We start from the raw sequence: 23,774 nt of genomic DNA, 5'->3' as shown, positions 1-23,774 counted from the left end.
TAATCTTTTATTTCTTATTTTTGAAAGGCCATTTTTTGCAGTGTGAGGACACTAGTGTAAGAGCAAGGCAGGGGCCAGGACCCCGGTTAGTGTTGTCACAAATGTGATACCACTCACCTTCTCCTTATAGATCCCTTGCTCTTTCTCCTTGGCTATCCTCTCTTCTTTTTCTGTAAGACCAGAACAAATATAATTCAGAGGATTTGTTGGATGCAGGTGTTTGGGTCAACACAGCAAAGACTAGGTAATAAAAATACAAAGGAAAAATACATAATAGCGTTGAATGATAGAACATTATAAAATACAGTAGATATTGTAATAAATTGTGTCTTGATACTCTTTACAGAAGATAATCTGACTTTTATAAAACACTAACCAACTCAACCCATAGTTACTAACAAAAACAAGTAGCTGATTGTAGATTAAAACATTTTTGTACCAAATGTTTCCTTTCAATTTGAAACTGTTTATGATTTATGATTATGTTTCACTGAATAAAAGCTGATTTTTTAAAAATATATGTTGATACGTATGTTTTTTTATTTTATATGTTGTGTTAGATCATGGGCGGCACGGTGGTGTAGTGGTTAGCGCTGTCGCCTCACAGCAAGAAGGTCCTGGGTTCGAGCCCCGGGGCCGGCGAGGGCCTTTCTGTGCGGAGTTTGCATGTTCTCCCCGTGTCCGCGTGGGTTTCCTCCGGGTGCTCCGGTTTCCCCCACAGTCCAAAGACATGCAGGTTAGGTTAACTGGTGACTCTAAATTGACCGTAGGTGTGAATGTGAGTGTGAATGGTTGTCTGTGTCTATGTGTCAGCCCTGTGATGACCTGGCGACTTGTCCAGGGTGTACCCCGCCTTTCGCCCGTAGTCAGCTGGGATAGGCTCCAGCTTGCCTGCGACCCTGTAGAAGGATAAAGCGGCTAGAGATAATGTGATGTGTGTGATGTGAATGTGTGTTAGATCATAACATATCGTTGAATCGCCTGGAGATCTCATTTGATGTCACCGGGTCTGCATCGTACTTGTCTGGATGATCTCAGCGTGTTTTAGCCAAAGGAGAGATGTCAGGCAGTTTCACCCTTCCATTTGGTGTTCCACAAGGGTCATGTCTTGGGCCATTGCTCTTCACAGTCTACACCAGCAAGCTCTTTGAAATCATCAAGGCTCACCTACCATATGCGCATACCTATGCTGATGATACTCAGCTATACCTATTGTTTAAGCCAGATGGCTCCATGAGTGAAATGAGGGCACTGAATGCAACGGAACAGTGCATTAGAGCTATATGGGCATGGATGGCTATTGACAAATTAAAGTTAAATGAAGAAAAAACTGAATTCCTAATAACTGGAACTCGCCAACAACTTAGTAAAATTAGCAGTAATTAATTATTTATCGGAAACACGAATGTTACTCCCATTAATGCGGTGAGAAACCTTGGAGTTTGGTTCGAAGGAAATTTGAATTTTAGCGTCCATGTAACTAAGTTGTATAATTTAGGCTTTTACTCCTTGCATGATATCAGACACATTCAGAAATATCTTAGATCTCAGTCCACACAAGTGCTAATACACGCGTTAGTCATTGGTAGACTGAATTATTGTAACAACCTACTTTATGGATTGCCTGCTATACACACAAATAAGCTACAACGGGTATAAAATGCAGCTGCTAGATTCATTTTCAACACCTTGCGCTTTTGCTACATTTCACCTGTATTGTACGAGTTACATTGGCTACCGGTCAAGTATACGATTATGTTTAAAATTATTTTAATTATGTTTAAGGCTTTTCTGGGCCATGCCCCGTCATAGATCACGGACCTTCTACGCCTTAAAGTAGCATTAAGATATGAACTACGTTCAAATAATGAACGGTTACTTGCACCTCCTGTGCTAAGGACTAAGAAGACTATCGGAGATCGGGCTTTTGCTGAGGTCACAAACAATTTCCAAAATGTAGACAAGACAAAGTTTAATATGACATCTGTTTAACTTATAATGTGAAAGTAAGGTTAATAATATAACTTAGATTACACATTTTTCAGTTTTACTCAAATTAGGGTGGTGCAAAAATGAGTACACCCCACAACAAAAACTACTCCATCTAGTACTTTGTATGGCCTCCATGATTTTTAATGACAGCACCAAGTCTTCTAGGCATGGAATGAACAAGTTGGCGACATTTTGCAACATCAGTCTTTTTCCGTTCTTCAACAATGACCTCTTTTAGTGACTGGATGCTGGATGGAGAGTGATGCTCAACTTGTCTCTTCAGAATTCCCCATAGGTGTTCGATTGGGTTCAGATCAGGAGACATACTTGGCCACTGAATCACTTTCACCCTGTTCTTCTTCAGAAATCCAACAGTGGCCTTAGATGTGTGTTTAGTCATGTTGGAAAAGTGCACGACGACCAAGGGCACGGAGTGATGGTAGCATCTTCTCTTTCAGTATAGAGTAATACATCTGTGAATTCATGATGCCATCAATGAAATGCAGCTCCCCGACACCAGCAGCACTCATGCAGCCCCACATAAGGACACTGCCACCACCATGTTTCACTGTAGGCACCATGCATTTTTCTTTGTATTCCTCACCTTTGCGACGCCATACAGTTTTGAAGCCATCAGTTCCAAAAACATTTATCTTGGTCTCATCACTCCAGAGTATAGAGTCCCCGTAGTCTTCATCTTTGTCAGCATGGGCCCTGGCAAACTCTAGGCGGGCTTTTTTGTGCCTGGGCTTTAGGAGAGGCTTCTTTTGTGGACGGCATCCATGCATGCCATTCCTCTACAGTGTACGCCATATTGTGTCACGGGAAATAGTCACCCCAGTTTGGCTTTCTACTTCTTTAGATAATTGCAGTGAACCTGCATGCCGATTTTCTTCAACCCTTCTCATCAGAAGACGCTGCTGTCGAGGTGTTAACTAACGTGGACGACCTGGATTTCTCTGTGAGATGGTTGCAGTTCCATCTTTCTTAAATTTTTGTACCACTTTTGCAACAGTATTCTGACTGATAAGTAAAGCTTTGCTGATCTTCTTGTAGCCTTCACCTTTGTGGTGTAAAGAAATTATTTTCTTTGGGGAATTCTGAAGAGACAAGTTGAGCATCACTCTCCATCCAGCATCCAGTCACTAAAAGAGGTCATTGTTGAAGAATGGAAAAAGATTGATGTTGCAAAACGTCACCAACTTGTTCATTCCATGCCTAGAAGACTTGGTGCTGTCATTAAAAATCATGGAGGCCATACAAAGTACTAGATGTAGTAGTTTTTGTTGTGGGGTATACTCATTTTTGCACCACCCTAATTTGAGTAAAACTGAAAAATGTGTAATCCAAGTTATATTATTAACCTTACTTTCACGTTATAAGTTAAACAGATGTTATATTAAACTTTGTCTTTTCAACATTTTGGAAATTGTGTCTTTTTTAAACGATTACGATATACTGAGCGTGGCATGGTGGTGTAGTAGTTAGCAGTGTCACCTCACATCAAGAAGGTTCTGGGTTTGAGCCCAATGGCCGACGGGGGCCTTTCTGTGTGGGTTTCCTCCGGGTGCTCCGGTTTCCCCAACAGTCCAAAGACATGCAGGTTAGGCTAATTGGCGGCTCTAAATTGACCATGAATGGTTGTTAGTTTCTATGTGTCAGCCCTGCAATGACCTGACTATTTGTCCAGGGTGTACCCCGCCTCTCACCAAGCTGGGATAGGCTCCAGCTTGCCCGCGACCCTGCACAGGATAAGCGGTTATGGATAATGGATGGATGAACAATAATAATGAGTATAGTGTTAACATGTACAGCGCATTAGATCATATTTGCATGAATTTTGAGCTCAATAAGTATTAAAGATATATTACACTAAGTAACTTTAAAAACGCACATTGATAAAACTTGCTGAATTCGTGCTGAGTTTATCTCAAGAAGAAAAGAAATATATCACAATGGAAAAATAACTTCGTTCCGCCCGAATAAGTTCCAAATCCGTGCTCAAATCAGAATTTAAGGGAGTTGTACTCAATAACGTACAATATGACTCGGGTAGTCAATGACATGGACAGGCTTTAATTTTCAAACAAATTTTGCATACACTGTACACACACAATCTTGCCTATAAATACCCGGGGGAAATGATGGGAAAATTGTCATTATTGAAGATGCCACGCCTAAGCCAAAATCAACGTGAACAGGCCATCGGGATGTTGCGTGCCGGAAGTACACAGACAGAGGTCGCCCGGCACTTCGGTGTTCATCATTCGACCATTTCCCGTTTGAGTCAGCGTTACAGACAGACAGGGAGCACCAGGGATCGTCCACGCCCTGGTCAGCCTCGAGTCACGACGCCAGTTCAGGATCAGCACATCAGGCTAGCTCACCTCCGTGACAGATTCCTGACACCCTCAGTCACTGCTGCTGAGACCCCTGGACGACACAGACCCAGAATCTCCAGCATGACGGTCCGAACATGGACCAACTGTCACTTAGAATTTTTTTATTGTGAATTAATTCTTGAGTTTGACAATAAATGTCCTTTATCGATGTTTCAAGATGTGTGTGCATTACATATAATATCATAAATTTCAAATATATGCATGGATCTAAAGTGATATCGTGTTGAATTCCATTGTGCGTTTTTAAAGTTACTTAGTATATTATATTATGTTATTATTATTTTTTGCACCACTGTTTTTTCATATTACATGTTTATCAAGGGTAGCAATAATTCTGGACCTGATTGCATTGGTCTAACACAATGTCTAGCACTAGGCTTGACAGTATGTTACAATCAATAGCAGCATAAAAAGGCTTCCTGCTACACTTACAGTGATGCAACAAATTAAACTTAAGCGTCACGAAGCGTGCTTTATCTCGGATTTATTCATATTTGAATACTCGAGGAAGGTAAATATCCTGCAATTTGATTTGAGATTCGCTCGCAGGTACTAGCTCACTTTACCAAATGGGTTTTTAAAAGCAACAAATCCCTTCACTTCATTAAGCTTTATTTTTATCCCAGATATTCCCTTCTCAGGGCTTCACACCTGCTGGGTTGATAGCCATCTGTACTGTGAGAACCAAGTGCATGTTAATGAGCATGTTAAGCTCATCTCACCGTTTCCCTTACCTTTCTGCTCCCTTAGATACTCTTCATTTTGCTTCATCCACAGCTGTGTCTTAGCCTGGACCTCGTTGTCATTAAGAATGTACTGCACAGGGGAGAGCAGCATTGATAAGGAGTAATGCTACACATCAGGACTGCAAGATCTCAAATGATTCCTTAACGAACTGATTAGCTTAGCAGAGTGTTCAGGCAAGCAGGACTGTGAACGTGCATTAAGGCATCAACTAACAGACTGGAAGAGCTTAGAGATCGGAGTGGTATTCGGGATGTTTAGTGGGATACTGAGCTCGCGTTCATCTTTCATTTTTTCATAAGACACAAACCTTTTCGATCTCGTTCTCGTCGATGCCTTCCAGATCAAGCTCGCCGTTATCTGACTTGTCCTCTGCAGACACAGTAAGAAAAAAGGCATATGCCCGAAAGAAACATGAGCTAATTTGTTATTCTTCTTCCATTTGCTGTGCTTAAATGATGCATTTTCTCATGACCCCTTAAAATCTTACTCGAACAACAACAACTTTGTTTTCCTTTTCTAACAAATTTGGTCACCTGCCAATTCCCACCCACAAACCATATGACTGTGACCAACAGTCATATGGGGTGAAGGCAAACACATGCTTCCTCTGTGACGCAGGAAGCCAGCCAACTGCATCGTTTCTACAGCATGCCATTTTAGGCAAAATTAAATAAATATGACTGATGTACAGTCCCAGTCAAAAGTTTGGACACGCTTACTCATTCATAGGGTTTTCTATATTAGGACTCTTTTCTACACTGTAATACTACAGACATCAAAACTATGAAATAACATATGGACCATATATGGAATTATGTGGTAAACAAAAGTGTTAAACAATCTATGTTTAATATTTTAGATTCTTCAAAGTAGCCAGCGTTTACCTTGATGACACTTTGCACACTATTGGCATTATCTTAACCAGCTTCATGAAGTAGTTACCTGGAACGCTTTTTAGTTAACAGATGTGCCTCGTCTAAAGTTAATTAGTGCAATTTCTTGCCTTCTTAATGTATTCGAGATCAAACAGTAAATAGCAAATAATAAAAATACAGTAAAATAGCCCTATTCCACAACTGTAGTAATCCATATTATGTCAAGAACAGCTCAGCCTTAGCGGTGCTTGAAAGTTGTGAACCCTTTAGAATGTTCTATATTTCTGCATAAATATGACCTAAAACATCATCAGATTTTTCACACAAGTCCTAAAAGTAGATAAAGAGAACCCAGTTAAACAAATGAGACAAAAATATTATACTTGGTCATTTATTTATTGAGGAAAATGACCCAATATTACATATCCGTGAGTGGCAAAAGTATGTGAACCTTTGGTTTCAGTATCTGGTGTGACCCCCTTGTGCAGCAATAACTGCAACTAAACGTTTCCGCTAACTGTTGATCAGTCCTGCACACCGGCTTGGAGGAATTTTAGCCCATTCCTCCGTACAGAACAGCTTCAACTCTGGGATGTTGGTGGGTTTCCTCATATGAACTGCTCGCTTCAGGTCCTTCCACAACATTTCCATTGGATTAAGGTCAGGACTTTGACTTGGCCATTCCAAAACATTAACTTTATTCTTCTTTAACCATTCTTTGGTAGAACGACTTGTGTGCTTAGGGTTGTTGTCTTGCTGCATGACCCACCTTCTCTTGAGATTCAGTTCATGGACAGATGTCCTTTAGAATTTGCTGGTATAATTCAGAATTCATGGTTCCATCAATGATGGCAAGCTGTCCTGGCCCAGATGCAGCAAAACAGGCCCAAACCATGATACTACCACCACCATGTTTCACAGATGGGATAAGGATCTTATGCTGTAATGCAGTGTTTTCCTTTCTCCAAACATAACGCTTCTCATTTAAACCAAAAAGTTCTATTTTGGTCTCATCCATCCACAAAACATTTTTCCAATAGCCTTCTGGCTTGTCCACATGATCTTTAGCAAACTGCAGATGAGCAGCAATGTTCTTTTTGGAGAGCAGTGGCTTTCTCCTTGCAACCCTGCCATGCACACCATTGTTGTTCAGTGTTCTCCTGATGGTGGACTCATGAACATTAACATTAGCCAATGTGAGAGAGGCCTTCAGTTGCTTAGAAGTTACCCTGGGGTCCTTTGTGACCTCGCCGACTATTATACGCCTTGCTCTTGGAGTGATCTTTGTTGGTTGACCACTTCCTGGTAATAATGGTCTTGAATTTCCTCCATTTGTACACAATCTGTCTGACTGTGGATTGGTGGAGTCCAAACTCTTTAGAGATGGTTTTGTAACCTTTTCCAGCCTGATGAGCATCAACAACGCTTTTTCTGAGGTCCTCAGAAATCTTTGTTCGTACCATGATACACTTCCACAAACATGTCTTGTGAAGATCAGACTTTGATAGATCCCTGTTCTTTAAATAAAACAGGGTGCCCACTCACACCTGATTGATTGAAAACACCTGACTGTAATTTCACCTCCAAATTAACTGCTAATCCCAGAGGTTCACATACTTTTGCCACTCACAGATATGTAATATTGGATCATTTTCTTCAATAAATAAATGACCGAGTATATTATTTTTGTCTCATTTGTTTAACTGGGTTCTCTTTATCTACTTTTAGGACTTGTGTGAAAATCTGATGATGTTTTAGGTCATATTTACGCAGAAATAAAGAAAATTCTAAAGGGTTCACAAACTTTCAAGCACCACTGTAAGTAAAGAGAAACGACATCCATCATTACTTTAAGACGTGAAGTGTCTTTTAATTAACAAGAGTCATCAAGAGATGACATATCCCCCCGGCCCCCACATGAAACCCCATTCCAAATTTTCCGAAGTTGAATTAGTTGCCATGGAAATATGGAAAAAATAAAAAATCACAGAAATCCCAAAATGTCAAAAGGCACAACTCCTCTAGTCACTTAACATAACTGTCAGGTTTCATGAAAAAAAAAATTCCTAATAGTTTGAGTTATGCTTCAGAAACTAAAATGTTTACAGACGGACAGAGCAATAGCAATATAATAATAAAAATAAAGAAAACCCATTGAATTAGAAGGCGTGTCCAAACTTTTGACTGGTACCGTAAATAATAACATGAATAAATGGAAAAATAAATATATAAATGCATCAAATGAAATAATACTGAACTCTTTATTATAAGATATTATTTCATCATACTCATGTTCACAATAACACTCGCATTTCACAGTTCATGATTTAATAATAGCAGGCTTTATGTTTAATTTTACATTCCTTTTTTTCAAAAGACTACTTTCATTTCATAACGAGACTCTGCCACGGTGGAAGATGAACAAAGCACTTTGGGACAGACGGTTATTGGAAATTAGTATAAATAGGGAGGTGATTATAGGCTGCGGGTGACACGGTGGTGTAGTGGTTAGCGCTGTCGCCTCACAGCAAGAAGGTCCGGGTTCGAGCCCCGTGGCCGGCGAGGGCCTTTCTGTATGGAGTTTGCATGTTCTCCCCGTGTCCGCGTGGGTTTCCTCCGGGTGCTCCGGTTTCCCCCACAGTCCAAAGACATGCAGGTTAGGTTAACTGGTGACTCTAAATTGACCGTAGGTGTGAATGTGAGTGTGAATGGTTGTCTGTGTCTATGTGTCAGCCCTGCGATGACCTGGCGACTTGTCCAGGGTGTACCCCGCCTTTCGCCCGTAGTCAGCTGGGATAGGCTCCAGCTCGCCCGCGACCCTGTAGAACAGGATAAAGCGGCTACAGATAATGAGATGAGATGAGATCTTCCTTCATATTCATCATAAGTGCTATTGGGCGAGGTTTGTTTTGCCTGGCAGCACTTGTTATTCACGGATATTCACCTCGCCTTCAGCGAATAATTGTTAAATAATCTTCAGGGTGGTTATAGATGTCTGCTTGATGTTGGGCCGCACCACACCACCCTGACGTTGATGGTTTTATTTTAACAACACACCCCGTCTTGTTTCATTCCTTACTTTAAACTGTAAACTGCTGTTTTATTAAATATATATATATATATATATATATATATATATATATATATATATATATGAGTAATCGCGTTTTTATACATTTCTTTTAGTTTCATCTTTCTATATTCAATAAACCTGCGATTCTGGAATACACCTCGGGTTTACTTAATTTAGCAAGAGGTTAGCTGACTGTCAATTGATGTTTGCAAGCATAAAGAGGCCAGAACACGGGCTAACCTTCATCCTTTGAAGCAGTGGTGACTTTATCCTTTTGGAAGGCACAAGTGAAAAAAAAAAAGTGTCACTGGGCATATGACAGATGACATTTATAAAAAGCAGGCAGTGGCTGTTTATCTGGTCTTCTGGGCAAGCTTTTCCATTAACCCAGCAAATGCCCTGGAGCATGATTTAGTGATTATCACCAGGCCACACTAGCAGGAAGATAATCATCCCAGTACCTAATTTTAAAATGAAACAGTATCATCCGCCTACTTGACTAGAGGCCGGGGAGACGACAAAAGGGGGGGAAGTTACAGAATTCCAGTCCTAATTAGACTTCCATTTCATTAAGGAGCAGTGTCACTTATGTGCAGTTCTGTCAATAACACATGCCCCTGCTACCTCTGTACAGTAATTACCCGTAATAGGAAAAAAAAAAAGCATTATGAAAAGATTTTTTTTGTATTCTTCCAAATTGCTGACATTGTATTAATATCCATGTTTAATTTACACATTTAGGCAAACAGAAAACTATTCTGGACTGCAAAAAGAAAGAATATTGCGACCTATTCAGAGCACACACCTACCGTACGGTACCTGTTGCTACAAAACAGTGAACATTTACAGTGAGGGATGTGTTCATTTCAGTACAAAGGAAGAGAAGAAACAGAAATAGAAGAAATCACAACGCACACAAAGCCAAACAAAAATACTCACTCCTCAAATTAGGGATGCACTGATCCTATTAGTTGTATTTACCGTCTTTAGCAGTGCAGCTGAAAATCACTGCCTTTGTCTGCAGTTTCATATGAACAACAAGCTCGTGATTTAATGCATCTCAATTACAAGAATGCACTCGTTGGCTAATTTGACAGATTAGCCAAATCTCACTGATCCACAAAATTTCCATGACTTTTTTATGACTTCAAGAATCAAAGGGTTTTCTTTTGTCCTACCCATTCAGGAAAAGCTGTTATGTGATCACCAATGAATGACGTTATGATCTTATAATCATCCTTTGGTTATGGATGCACCTTCTCATCTCATTATCTCTAGCCGCTTTATCCTTCTACAGGGTTGCAGGCAAGCTGGAGCCTATCCCAGCTGACTACTGGCGAAAGGCGGGGTACACCCTGGACAAGTCGCCAGGTCATCACAGGGCTGACACATAGACACAGACAACCATTCACACTCACATTCACACCTACGGTCAATTTAGAGTCACCAGTTAACCTAACCTGCATGTCTTTGGACTGTGGGGGAAACCGGAGCACCCGGAGGAAACCCACGCGGACACGGGGAGAACATGCAAACTCCGCACAGAAAGGCCCTCGCCGGCCCCAGGGCTCGAACCCAGGACCTTCTTGCTGTGAGGCGACAGTGCTAACCACTACACCACCGTGCCGCCCGGATGCACCTTCTATTGCATATAATTTTATAGATATTTAAATTGCTTTCTTCTCATTGATACATGTGCATCAATGAGGATGGGGATGAGAGTGGAGTGAAGACGCAAGGCGTAGACGTAAAGAAAGTTGGTGAATTCAAGTACCTGGGGTCAACTGTGCAGGAAAATAGGGGCTGCGATAGTGAGGTGAGAAAGAGAGTGCAGGCAGGGCGGAACAGTTAGAGAAGGATTTCGGGAGTCGTTTGTGATAGGAAAGTCCCAGCAAAAGTGAAAGGTAAGATGTATAAGAGAGTAGTGAGACCAGCTGTGATGTACGGATTGGAGACCGTACCCTTAACGAAGAGACAGGAGGCAAAGTTGGAGTTGGCGGAGGTGAGGATGTTAAGGTTTGCGATGGGAGGTTGGACAGGATAAGGAACGAGCACATCAGAGGGACAGCACATGTGGAGAGCTTGGGAATTAAGCTAAGAGAGATGAGACTGAGATGGTACGGGCACATCCTGAGAAGAGATGCAGAGCATGTTGGAAGGAGAATGTTGAGGATGGAGCTGCCAGGCACACGAAAACGAGGAAGGCCAAAGAGGAGATACATGGATGTGGTGAGAGAGGATATGAAAGTGGCAGGTATGGTAAAGAAGGATGCGAAGACAGGGAGCAATGGAGACGAAAGATCCGCTGTGGTGACCCCTAATCGGGAGCAGCCAAAAGAAGACGACGACGACGAAGAAGACATTGCTTTCTTCTCTTGTTCAGACACACACTATTAACTACAGACCTGTGCAGGTCTGAGCTCAGCCTTTGTCTGATTGGAAGATAGACACTATGGTACATATAGTAAAACGCTGACGCCAAGATTCAAACCTACGTTGCAAAATCTCTTCTATTCTTGGACAGGACACTAAACCACTCAGCTGCAGAGGATTACATCAAGAACTGAGGTTATATAACATTGCACTTACATAGTCAGGACACGGTGGCACCACACTACCACTGTAGAATTGCTACCCGAGGCTGGCACACCAATTACATTCTTAGCCCTCTGGGGTCGAGAGCTTCCTCGGCAAAGCTCGGCAGGTTTAGAATGAGTAGGTCATGGATTTAAATAAATATTTTCGTGAGTTTTTCATCATACAAGCATGATAAACATATTGACAGAAACGTTATACTTTCCTATGTGCCCACTGCCAAATAATATTATAGTTTTTAAATTACCTAAATTAGATGAAACATAAAACTTGTCACCTTACTTAGGTCACACTGGAGTCTGAGCGCTGAGTGCCCACTTACACATTCATGAAAAACTATTCACACGGTATGATAATCACCTTCACTCTTTCAGTTTCGATTGGTTTCTCTTTCGCAGTAGGAACGCACACCGTAAACAGGATAAACTCTGTCAGCCATAGTTTAGGCTATTTGGAGGTAAAACCTATTACGAGATGGCACGCAGATATTATGCACTTTGGATGATTCAGGACAGCGATTCAATTCATGATGCATTTCATGATTCAGGACAGCGATTCAATTCCAGGACAGTAAATCAATTCATGATTCAGAACAGCGATTCGATTCAATCTTGAGAACCGCAATATTAATGATGAGCAGTGCCTTTTTTTTTTTTTTACTTCGACTCGATCCAACTGAAGATCAGCTCAAGTAAGTGTAAATAGTTCTATTTCTGATGAGCATATTTCAGTTGATATGTGCACGCTGTAGTGCATACACAGGAAAAATGACTGAGCAATTTTTCCAGAGTTAAAAGTATTTTCCTCAAAACTAGTTAATGTTGCTCTGTTTCGAGTTTAGAGAGTAAAATTTGGAGTTGGAGTGGGAGCAAAATTGCAAAGTAATTGTGTAACAGAGTAGGTTGTGGCTCTGAACTGAGTAAAATAGTACAAGAGTTAATTTCAAGACACACTGAATAGAGTCAAATACCAAAATAGTCAAATACCAGATAAATGAAGGTGTTGTAAAACGCAGTTTTAGAACTGTGTTGGAATGTGTGAAAACACATTACCTTACCCATAGTGATGGGATTAAGAGATGGCAGTGGGAGGGGTTTTCACTCTTCTCATTGAATGGAATGGAATTTTTTACTCTTCTCATTGAATACCCCTCCTACTGCCAACCATTTATCCCAAAACAATAGGACAAAGTTTTTGATGGCAGGTTAATTGTCCAAATCAGTGGAGCAGATTAAGTTGTGCTTGATACATTCCTAAGACTGAACAAAATCACCTCAAGTGACCAAAACGGTTTGACAGAATGGGTAAAGTAACATTTTTTTCGCACATTCCAAGACAGTTCTAAAACTGCTTTTTATAACATCTTCATTTACACTACCGTTCAAAAGTTTGGGATCACTTTGAAATTTCCTTATTTTTGAAAGAAAAGCACTGTTCTTTTCAATGAAGATCACTTTAAACTAATCAGAAATAGACTCTATACATTGCTAATGTGGTAAATGACTATTCTAGCTGCAAATGTCTGGTTTTTGGTGCAATATCTCCATAGGTGTATAGAGGCCCATTTCCAGCAACTCTCACTCCAGTGTTCTAATGGTACAATGTGTTTGCTCATTGCCTCAGAAGGCTAATGGATGATTAGAAAACCCTTGTACAATCATGTTAGCACAGCTGAAAACAGTTGAGCTCTTTAGAGAAGCTATAAAACTGACCTTCCTTTGAGCAGATTGAGTTTCTGGAGCATCACATTTGTGGGGTCGATTAAATGCTCAAAATGGCCAGAAAAATGTCTTGACTATATTTTCTATTCATTTTACAACTTATGGTGGGAAATAAAAGTGTGACTTTTCATGGAAAACACAAAATTGTCTGGGTGACTCCAAACTTTTGAACGGTAGTGTACATACTACATAGATATTATTGTAGATGAACTTGTGTTGAATACAAAAAAGTCATATGACTGAAAATGCTGCTTAGATTTGTTTAAATTGACAACAAAATCAGAGCATGCCAAAATCATTAGAGTGCCAGAAAATACCCTCAGACCCCAGAGGGTTAAACATGCTGTAACTCGGTTAAACATACACATACAGACAGGGGCCTCTATCGGCTTCATCCAAAGGCTGAACCGAAAATAACGCGCGGTCTACTTTCCATCTGGTCTAATAAAAGTGAGCTGGACAACCTATTAACACACTAAAGTATCTGTTCTAACCATCACCAAACAGATAATTAGTCATTAATTGATTATTTTCATGTGCAATAAGAAGAAATGATGATGGAGATCACACAGTTTAATGATGATCGATTGCCCACGGTTTATTAAGAACAATAAAGATCTTGGCTCCAGCAACGTAGCCAACCCACCCACATCCCTGCCTACTTATCCCCAGGAAACAAAAAAAAAATAATCTGTCAAAGGAAGCATCTCATCTCATTATCTCTAGCCGCTTTATCCTGTTCTACAGGGTCGCAGGCAAGCTGGAGCCTATCCCAGCTGACTACGGGCGAAAGGTGGGGTACACCCTGGACAAGTCGCCAGGTCATCACAGGGCTGACACATATGGCCCTTTTCCACTACCCTTTTTCAGCTCACTTCAGCTCACTTCAGCCCGACACGGCTCGCGTTTCGACTATCTCAAAACAGCACGACTCAGCTCGCTTCAGCCCTGCTTAGCACCCAAAACTCGCACGGTTTTGGAGTGGGGCTGAAGCGAGCCAAACTGAGCTGAGTGAGGCTGGGGGCGTGAGCAGACACTCCCCTGTGCACTGATTGGTGAGGAGGAGTGTCCTCACATGCCCACACACGCCCCGCGAGCACGCTGGGATCTGTAAACACCGTAAACCCAGAAGAAGAAGAATTACGAATTACGAGAATTTCTGAAGCCTTATGTGCCTCGCCTCATCTATACGCTCTTGCCAGTATCTGTTGGCGTTGTCGGTGACAACAAGCCACAGCACCAAGACCAGCAACACTAACGACTCCATGTCCTCCATGTTTATTGTTTACTCTCTGGGTCGTGAGACTACCGCTTAAAAGATCACTGATGTCACTGTTTGCGCCGCTTAACGACATCACGTGACGTCCACCCACTTTCGCTAACTCCACCCAATGTGTCCACCCACTTCCAGCCAGCACGGTTCAGCGCGGTGGTAGTCGAAATGCAACTCCAATAGCCCCGCTCAGCTCGACTCAGCCCAACTCAGCACGGCACGGCTCAGCCCGACTCAGCCGCGTTTAGACACAGACAACCATTCACACTCACATTCACACCTACGGTCAATTTAGAGTCACCAGTTAACCTAACCTGCATGTCTTTGGACTGTGGGGGAAACCGGAGCACCCGGAGGAAACCCACGCGGAGAACATGCAAACTCCCCACAGAAAGGCCCTCGCCGGCCACGGGGCTCGAACCCGGACCTTCTTGCTGTGAGGCGACAGCACTAACCACTACACCACCGTGCCGCCCCCAAAGGAAGCATCACTGGCAAAAAAAAAAAAAAAAGCCTACTACATGCACATGCACTGTTCAAATGACTTTCTGCTCAAACTAAATTAAAACTCAAAGCGTCAAACGGAAAATACTGCATGTACATGTCGGCTGTCCAAATAAATTGCTCCTTAAATTGAATTGAAACTCAACGTTTTTCTGAGAAACGTCAGAATCGTTTAGAAGCTCACTTTTTCATTTCATTCGTTCAGTTTCTCATCGATACTCTTTTCTACTTCATGTAGAGATGCCTTCTTGTTTTTCGCAGAGCAGCAGGAACAGTTAGATTTGGGAATGAAAGACGGCTCGATTGTGGATTCAGCTTTATCAGCACATTCATCTGCTGATTATTCAAGTGCATTGATGTCAGTCTCTATCTTGAACAACTTCCTTTTCAAATTCTTGAGCTCGTCTGTCAGGTTTTTACTTTCCAGCTCTTCTTTACTTTCCCTTCGGTTCATCCAAGTATGCATGATGTTTCTACTTGGCTCCTGCAGCCGACATCAGCGACTCCTTGGATTACCGATATAACGATTTATGTTTAATTAATTGAGGACGTCAAAATCAATAATCCCTGAACGATCACAGTGAATTGTGTAGCGCTATCGAACCCTGATCCAACATCAAGCCAGCATCAGGCAGATACCAACGATACAGTTTGCAATTAGGGCGGCACGGTGGTGTAGTGGTTAGCACTGTCGCCTCACAGCAAGAAGGTTCTGGGTTTGAGCCCAGTGGCTGATGGGGGCCTTTCTGTGTGGAGTTTGCATGTTCTCCCCGTGTCTGTGTGGATTTCCTCCCACAGTCCAAAGACATGCAGGTTAGGCTAATTGGTGACTCTAAACTGACCGTGAGTGTGAATGGTTGTTTGTCTCTATGTGTCAGCCCTGTGATGATCTGGTGACTTATCCAGAGTGTACCCCGCCTCTCACCCATAGTCAGCTGGGATAGACTCCAGCTTGCCTGGGACCCTGCACAGGATAAATGGTTACGGATAACGGATGGATGGTTTGCAATTAAATTGGTGTGTCTATAGTTAAAATACAACAGTGCATTTACAACAATGAGCCTATAGTGAATATTTCACAGTTATTCCATGAAATCGAGTCGCACATGAGCTGATAGCCGACGAGGTGCGTAGCATCGACTTGGATATAAGCCAGGTATGATGAGAGTGGAATATTTGTTTTATTCTATCCATATTCACTGGATTTTGAGAAACAGAGCATTTTTATTTTTTGCAAATTCAATAAATAACAAGATCGACTGTGAGCTACTGCTCACTTACGTATCCCGCTGCTCCCGCTTATATCAGAATGCAAGCAATCGAACAAACAGGACACTTATTATGAATGGTGGCTTCAACAAATAATTAACCCTGAAACAAGGAAGTAAAGCGCAGTGTTCTCCCCAGGGATTTCAAATAACATCCTGGTAAACTGTCATTTTGAAATAGCATTTTGCTTCTTGAAATAGCATCAAAATCCACCCTATGTGTTTCGTAAATACATTCAGTCAGTAAACAGGAAGTTGATGTGCGACAGACCTGAAAACAGTATATACGGTATAGAACCCCAAGCTGAAGTTTAGTACCAAGTGGCTGTGATTTGTGGTTGCTGAGAAAAAGGGTGTTTCGGACAGACAGAAATATGGACGGATGGACAGACCAAGGTAAACCAGTACACCCCCCCAATAATAATAATAATCTCATTATCTCTAGCCGCTTTATCCTGTTCTACAGGGTCACAGGCAAGCTGGAGCCTATCCCAGCTGACTACAGGCGAAAGGCGGGGTACACCCTGGACAAGTCGCCAGGTCATCACAGGGCTGACACATAGACACAGACAACCATTCACACTCACATTCACACCTACGGTCAATTTAGAGTCACCAGTTAACCTAACCTGCATGTCTTTGGACTGTGGGGGAAACCGGAGCACCCGGACACGGGGAGAACATGCAAACTCCGCACAGAAAGGCCCTCGCCGGCCACGGGGCTCAAACCCGGACCTTCTTGCTGTGAGGCGACAGCACTAACCACTACACCACCGTGCCGCCAAGTTATGTTCTTACCATCAACTACTTTTATTCCATATTTTGTTGCTTTTTTGGGGGGTTTTCTTCGTCTTCTTCTTCTTCTTCTTCTTCCTCTTCCTTAGGGCTTTCTGGCGGTTGGAAAACCAACTGAAAGGTACATTACCGCCACCGACTGGGCTGGAGTGTGAAACAGGCGATATTTGGGGTGGGGGGACTGACCCTATATTCTTTTAGCTATTTCTGTTTCTTTTAAATACTTGATAATTTTGGAGTTTTGTTTTCGAGTAGAGTTTTTATTTCGTCCTCGGTTGGTTCAGCAACACGCGCCGCCATTTTGTTCCTCTCTACTCACGGTATATGAGCTGACAGCCTAGAAGTCGAGTAGCCAATCAGAGCGCGCGATTGCTCATATCCAGTGAATGTGGATGGAATAATAGTGAATATCACTACTACAGATAAATCGCATTGAATAATTTTACTATCTGCATGTGGGGGCGGCACAGTGGTGTAGTGGTTAGCGCTGTCGCCTCACAGCAAGAAGGTCCGGGTTCGAGCCCCGTGGCCGGCGAGGGCCTTTCTGTGCGGAGTTTGCATGTTCTCCCCGTGTCTGCGTGGGTTTCCTCCGGGTGCTCCGGTTTCCCCCACAGTCCAAAGACATGCAGGTTAGGTTAACTGGTGACTCTAAATTGACCGTAGGTGTGAATGTGAGTGTGAATGGTTGTTTGTGTCTATGTGTCAGCCCTGTGATGACCTGGCGACTTGTCCAGGGTGTACCCCGCCTCTCGCCCATAGTCAGCTGGGATAGGCTCCAGCTTGCCTGCGACCCTGTAGAAGGATAAAGCGGCTAGAGATAATGAGATGAGATGAGATCTGCATGTGGAATAAGAAAATAATCCCGATAAATATATTTCTACCGGAAGTCTAAATGATACAAAGCTGAACTCCAGTGCAAAATCTGGAGCTCGGCATAACCCGGCACATTCGGTTTCAGCAGGATAGTCTTTTGTGACAGAAAAAGCTTCTTCCCTGATAATTAAGAGCGGCGAGAGGAGCATGAGGGAGCCGACCTGCGATATTGCTGTGAATTAGATGAGCCTCTGCAGATCAGGATCTCTGCAGAAGTTCATTATCCAAACTGAGTGGTGCTTTCACCATGACCGACACCACATGTACGTGCACACACACACACACGCGCGAACTCAAAAAGAACAGCTAGACTGAGGAACAGCTCGAAGAAAGTAGCAGCTCCAAAGACGACCTGATTTTACATGTGGAATGAGGAAGGAAATTGGGTCACAGTCTGTCACACAGCTTACATTCCCTTTCTTACTTGTGTGGAGTCAGAGACATTTCAGATTCAAATAAGAGACTAGAGACACAAAAATATAAAAGCTGTCAAAAGCCTGTCATCATTCTGTGATAGCAAGCGCACAATAAAAATCGTACAATTATAATAAAACAGCCTGAAACTGTCAAAGCGCATTATCTGTATGAATAGCTCACTGGAAATCCACCAGTGTCAGCTGAAGGTCCTGCTCTTGTGCAGTGCAGCTCAAGCTATCAGTCAGTGCAGATCCATGACACCGCACTGACTGCATACATTTCCACTTTTGTAACAAGATAAAAAAAAAAACCACTGTGCAATGTTTTCAGTAGCTACAGCTTCTCTGACGCTGTAGAACGACTGATTACAGTGGTATGCAAAAGTTTGGGCACCCCGGTCAAAATTGCTGTTACTGTGAACAGTTAAGCAAGCTGAAGATGAAGTGATCTCCAAAAGGCATAAAGTTAAAGATGACTCATTCCCTTTATATTTGAAGCAAAAACAATTTATTTTCTTCTTTTACATTTTCAAAATGACAAAAAAGGAAAAGGGCCCGAAGCAAAAGTTTGGGCACCCTGCATGGTTAGTACCTAGTAACACCCCCTTTGGCCAGTATCACTAGCCTGGGCCCGCCCATCCTAAGCGTGACGCAACACGAGGGCCTGTTCCGAGCTTCGTCTGGCCAGGCAGGCTATCTACAGCATTTCCAAGCTCCCGAAAAATCGGGAACCAATCAACTTTGAGCATCTCCAACGGCCCTGGGTAGAGGCGTGTTCAAGGCAGTGATGTAGTAGAACTGCGACCGGAAGCCATAGATTGTTTACAGAATCTATGCCGGAAGCGCTTCATTCACATCACGAACATGGAGCAGCGGCAAGCCTTTAACACAGCGGTAGATGCTGTATTGAAAGCATTCAACGGGAAGTTCTCATTGAAAACGGAGCAAAGAGCAGCCCTGGAGGTATTTATCTTCTTCCTGTTACTCAAGCAGTTTCCGTCGCGTCACATACGTCAGAGGAAAGAGTGATGTGATTGGTTTAACCCTTTGGTGACTGACCCCTTGAAAATGGTTCCTCCAGGAACGATGACGTTTCAGTTGTCAAGACAACGGAAAAACTAAAATACAAAAACAGAAAGATACGTCACAATGCTCTTGTGCACAAAACAAAATGCTCTTGTATTTTAGTTTTTCCGTTGTCTTGACAACTGAAACGTCATCGTTCCTGGAGGAACCATTTTCAAGGGGTCAGTCACCAAAGGGTTTAAGCTTCGTCACAGCCTTTTCTGGCTTCGACCAGTAGCAAACTGAGGCATTTCAGGGAGGCGGGTCAACCACGGGCTCTGGGAAACGGTTTGGCTTAATAGCTTGGCCAGACCAAATGCTCGGAGAGCTTTGAAGTCGCGTTAGCCAGGCTACAGTATCACAGCTTGTAAACACTCTTTATAGCCGGCTAATAATCTTTCAGTTCTTACCTGGGGGATTTTCACACATTCGTCCTTGCAAAAGGCGTCCAGTTCTACAAGTTTCTTGGGCTGTCTCACATGCACGGCTCTTTTGAGATCTATCCACAGATTTTCAATGATGTTTAGGTCAGGGGACTGTGAGGGCCAGGCCAAAACCTTCAGCTTGTGCCTCTTGAGGTATTCCATTGTAGATTTTGAGGTGTGTTTTGGATCATCGTCTTATTGTAGGACCCACCCTCTTTTTAACTTCAACTTTTTTACAGATGGTGTGATGTTTGCTTCCAGAGTTTGCTGGTATTTATTCGAATCCATGCTTCCCTCGACCAATGAAATGTGCCCCGTGTCACTGGCTGCAACACAACCCCAAAGCATGATCGATCCACACCCATGCTTCAGAGTTGGAGAGGTGTTCTTTTCCTGGAATTTGGCACCCTTTTTTCTCCAAACATACCTTTGCACATTGTGGCCAAAAAGTTCTATCTTGATTTCATCAGTCCACAGGACTTGTTTCCAAAATGCATCAGGCTTATTTAGATGTTCATTTGCAAACTTCAGACACTGAATTTTGTTGCTTGGACGCAGGAAAGGTTTTCTTCTGATGACTCTCCCACGAAGGTCATATTTGTTCAGGTGTCGCTGCATAGTAGAACAGTGCACCACCACTCCAGGGTCTGCTAAACCTTTCTGAAGGTCTTTTGCAGTCAAACAGGGGTTTTTATTTGCCTTTCTCGCAATCCAACGAGCAGTTCTTTCAGAAAGCTTTCTTCACCTTCCAGACCTCACCTTGATCTCCACTGTTTCTGTTAACTGCCATTTCTTAATAAACATTACAATCTGAGGAAACGCCTACCTGAAAACACTTTGCTACGTTCTTGTAGCCTTCTCCTGCTTTGTGAGCATCAATTATTTTATTTTTCAGAATGCGAGAGAGTTGCTTAGAGGAGCCCATGGCTGTTGATTTTAGGGACAAGATTGAGGAGTCAGAGAATTTATACAGCTTTGAAATCTGCATCATCTGACCTTTCCTAACGAAGAATTTGAACAAGCCACAGCTCAATAAGCTAAGTAAGGTCTGGAACCTTGGTAAAAGTTACCTGAGAACTCAAAGACTACGTTCAGACTGCACCCTGAAACAACCCATATCCGATTTTTTTACCCATATGCGACCTGTATCCAATTTGTTATTGACAATCTGAACGACACAGATCCGATTTTTTCACATGCGACCCAGGCCGCTTGGATATGTGGTCCTAATTCCGATGCATATCCGTTATTTTCACATGCGACTGCAGTCTGACCGGACAGGTCGCATTCATGCGACCTACACGTCATCAACAAGAGACAAACGTCACTATTCTGCGTTGGCTAATCCCGCCTCTTTGGTGGAAAACAACAACATTTGTACAGTTTTCAGAATTTAAATAGACTTTATAGAATTGATCAAGCTAATGGTGGATTTGGTAGGGACCTGGATGTTGATCTGTTAGCCTGATTAAATAAAACAGTTTCTATAACTGATTTATAACTTAAACCATCCTGTATTACAAGATTATAAGATTGTTCTGGAAATTTCCAGTAATTTGACACCTTCGGTCTCATTAGTCTGCTGCCCACATTAATCAGATTATTGTGTGAGTTCCGCCGCCGCCACAAAAACCACATCGCCAGGTCTCGCCTCATCTCCATAGCAAACTGCACTGGTGTTTATGCACCTTGAGCCAGCGCTGAGAGAAGTTGCAGAATTCAGCTGGCTATAAACAATCTAAATAAATATTTATAAAAATGTAGAAAAAGTTTATTAATATGACGAAATAAATATGTGCAAATTATTAAGCCTGAATTAAGAGTTTGGTAATACAGCGGCCGTATCCCAAATGACTGCCTACTGAAGCTCGAGTGCACTATATAGAGTTTAAAAATCCATTACTTCCTAGTAACATGTAGTGCACTTATATAGAAATTAGAGAGACATTTAGGAGTCAACCCTCGTTACCAGGCTACACGTTTTCATTTCAGTTCAGAAACAAAAACACACACGAGACCTCACACTTTAACACTAACCAGATAATTAAACAAAAAAAAAAAAGAAATCATTAAACTTGAAGAGTGCGCTTTTTTTTTTGTTTACGTATTACGTAGATGTGCTTATTACGTGTCAATTTGCGCATGCGGGACACTTTTGGGTCGTTTTCCGTTCATATTGGAGATCGCATACAAGTCTCATAAAATTGGTAATGTGAACGGCCTAACAAAAAAATCGGATTTCACAACAAATCGGATATGGGTCGTTTCAGGTTGCAGTCTGAACGTAGTGAAACGTATCGGGGTGCCCAAACTTTTGCATGGTGTTCCTTTTCTTTTTTCACTCTCCAATTGTACAAAACAAAAATAAAACAAATCTTGCAGAAAACGCTGAAAAGAAATGTCGTCTTTACCTTTATGCCTTTTGGTGGTCAGTTCATCTTCTGCTCACTTAACTATTTACAATAACAGACATTTTCAGTAAGGGTGCCCAAACTTTTGCATGCCACTGTATCAGCTTCTGCTCGACTCCTCTCAGGTCAATGGCGAAGAACAATAAATGTAATCACATTTTAACAAACAAGATGCTCATGGTAATGATTCAGTGGATAATTTTGACCTGATTATTTAAAGAAAGCACGGTGGCACACTAGTGCAGTGGTTAGCACTATTGCCTCATAGCAAGAAAGTTCTGGGTTTGAATCTCACAGCTGGTGGGGGCCTTTCTGTGTGGAGTTTGCATGTTCTCCCTGTGTCTGCATGGGATTTCCTCCCACCGTCCAAAGCCGTACAGATCAATTAAAAATACCGAGCCAGTGCATACTTGGGACTGGATGTGCCAGGAAGGGCATCTGGTGTAAAACATATGCCCAATCGAATATGTGGCTCATAAATTGGGACAGATGATCTGCTATGGTGACCCCTAACAGGAGCAACTGAAAGAAGATTATTCAAACCAGGTAAGTAAACAGGGCGGCACGGTGGTGTAGTGGTTAGCGCTGTCGCCTCACAGCAAGAAGGTCCTGGGTTCGAGCCCCGGGGCCGGCGAGGGCCTTTCTGTGTGGAGTTTGCATGTTCTCCCCGTGTCCGTGTGGGTTTCCTCTGGGTGCTCTGGTTTCCCCCACAGTCCAAAGACATGCAGGTTAGGTTAACTGGTGACTCTAAATTGACCGTAGGTGTGAGTGTGAATGGTTGTCTGTGTCAGCCCTGTGATGACCTGGCGACTTGTCCAGGGTGTACCCCGCCTTTCGCCCGTAGTCAGCTGGGATAGGCTCCAGCTTGCCTGCGACCCTGTAGAACAGGATAAAGCGGCTAGAGATAATGAGATGAGATGAGGTAAGTAAATAGGTAGCCTGGGCTCCTGGGAAGATGTTCCGAGTTGTTAATTTTTTATTTATAGTTTAACAACCAGGTGGCATCGCCTCTACTCGGACATGGCCTACCTTCCAGATGATAGCTGCTGCCTGACTGCAGGATTTCCTTTTTTTTGTTCTGACTCGGCTCAATCTCAGCCTTTAAGCAAACAAACTCGCCCTCTCTTTTACACAATTTTGCTAATTTTATTCCTGTGTCGATAATTGTATGCCTCCGTGCTTTTGTAGTTCTTTAGCTCCTCACCACCAACGCCCTCACTAGGAATAAAATAATTGACAACGTCAACGTAGCTGACGTCAGGCCACAACTTCATGTCATGTCGTCTATCCATTCCGTGAGGGTAGACGGATGGGGCACTTTGATCGTATTATCCTCAGA

General features: G+C 42.5%; 1 protein-coding gene across 6 annotated transcripts in view; it reads right to left on the bottom strand.

Moving 5' to 3' along the window:
- brf1b (BRF1 RNA polymerase III transcription initiation factor subunit b) overlaps nucleotides 1-23,774 on the bottom strand; it is a 237,676-nt gene that overhangs the window by 53,966 nt on the left and 159,936 nt on the right. For all 6 annotated transcript variants that reach the window (XM_060917700.1, XM_060917704.1, XM_060917701.1 and 3 more), the window contains exons 13-15: nucleotides 5,449-5,510; nucleotides 5,129-5,210; nucleotides 118-170 (exon numbers count right to left, since the gene is read on the bottom strand). In XM_060917700.1, the coding sequence (XP_060773683.1) occupies nucleotides 118-170; nucleotides 5,129-5,210; nucleotides 5,449-5,510 (197 nt within the window). The remainder of the gene's footprint in view (nucleotides 1-117; nucleotides 171-5,128; nucleotides 5,211-5,448; nucleotides 5,511-23,774) is intronic.

This window comes from Neoarius graeffei, chromosome 3 (assembly GCF_027579695.1).
Source record: "Neoarius graeffei isolate fNeoGra1 chromosome 3, fNeoGra1.pri, whole genome shotgun sequence".
In the NCBI taxonomy this organism is placed as follows: domain Eukaryota; kingdom Metazoa; phylum Chordata; class Actinopteri; order Siluriformes; family Ariidae; genus Neoarius; species Neoarius graeffei.
This window is presented reverse-complemented; position numbering and strand designations above follow the sequence as displayed.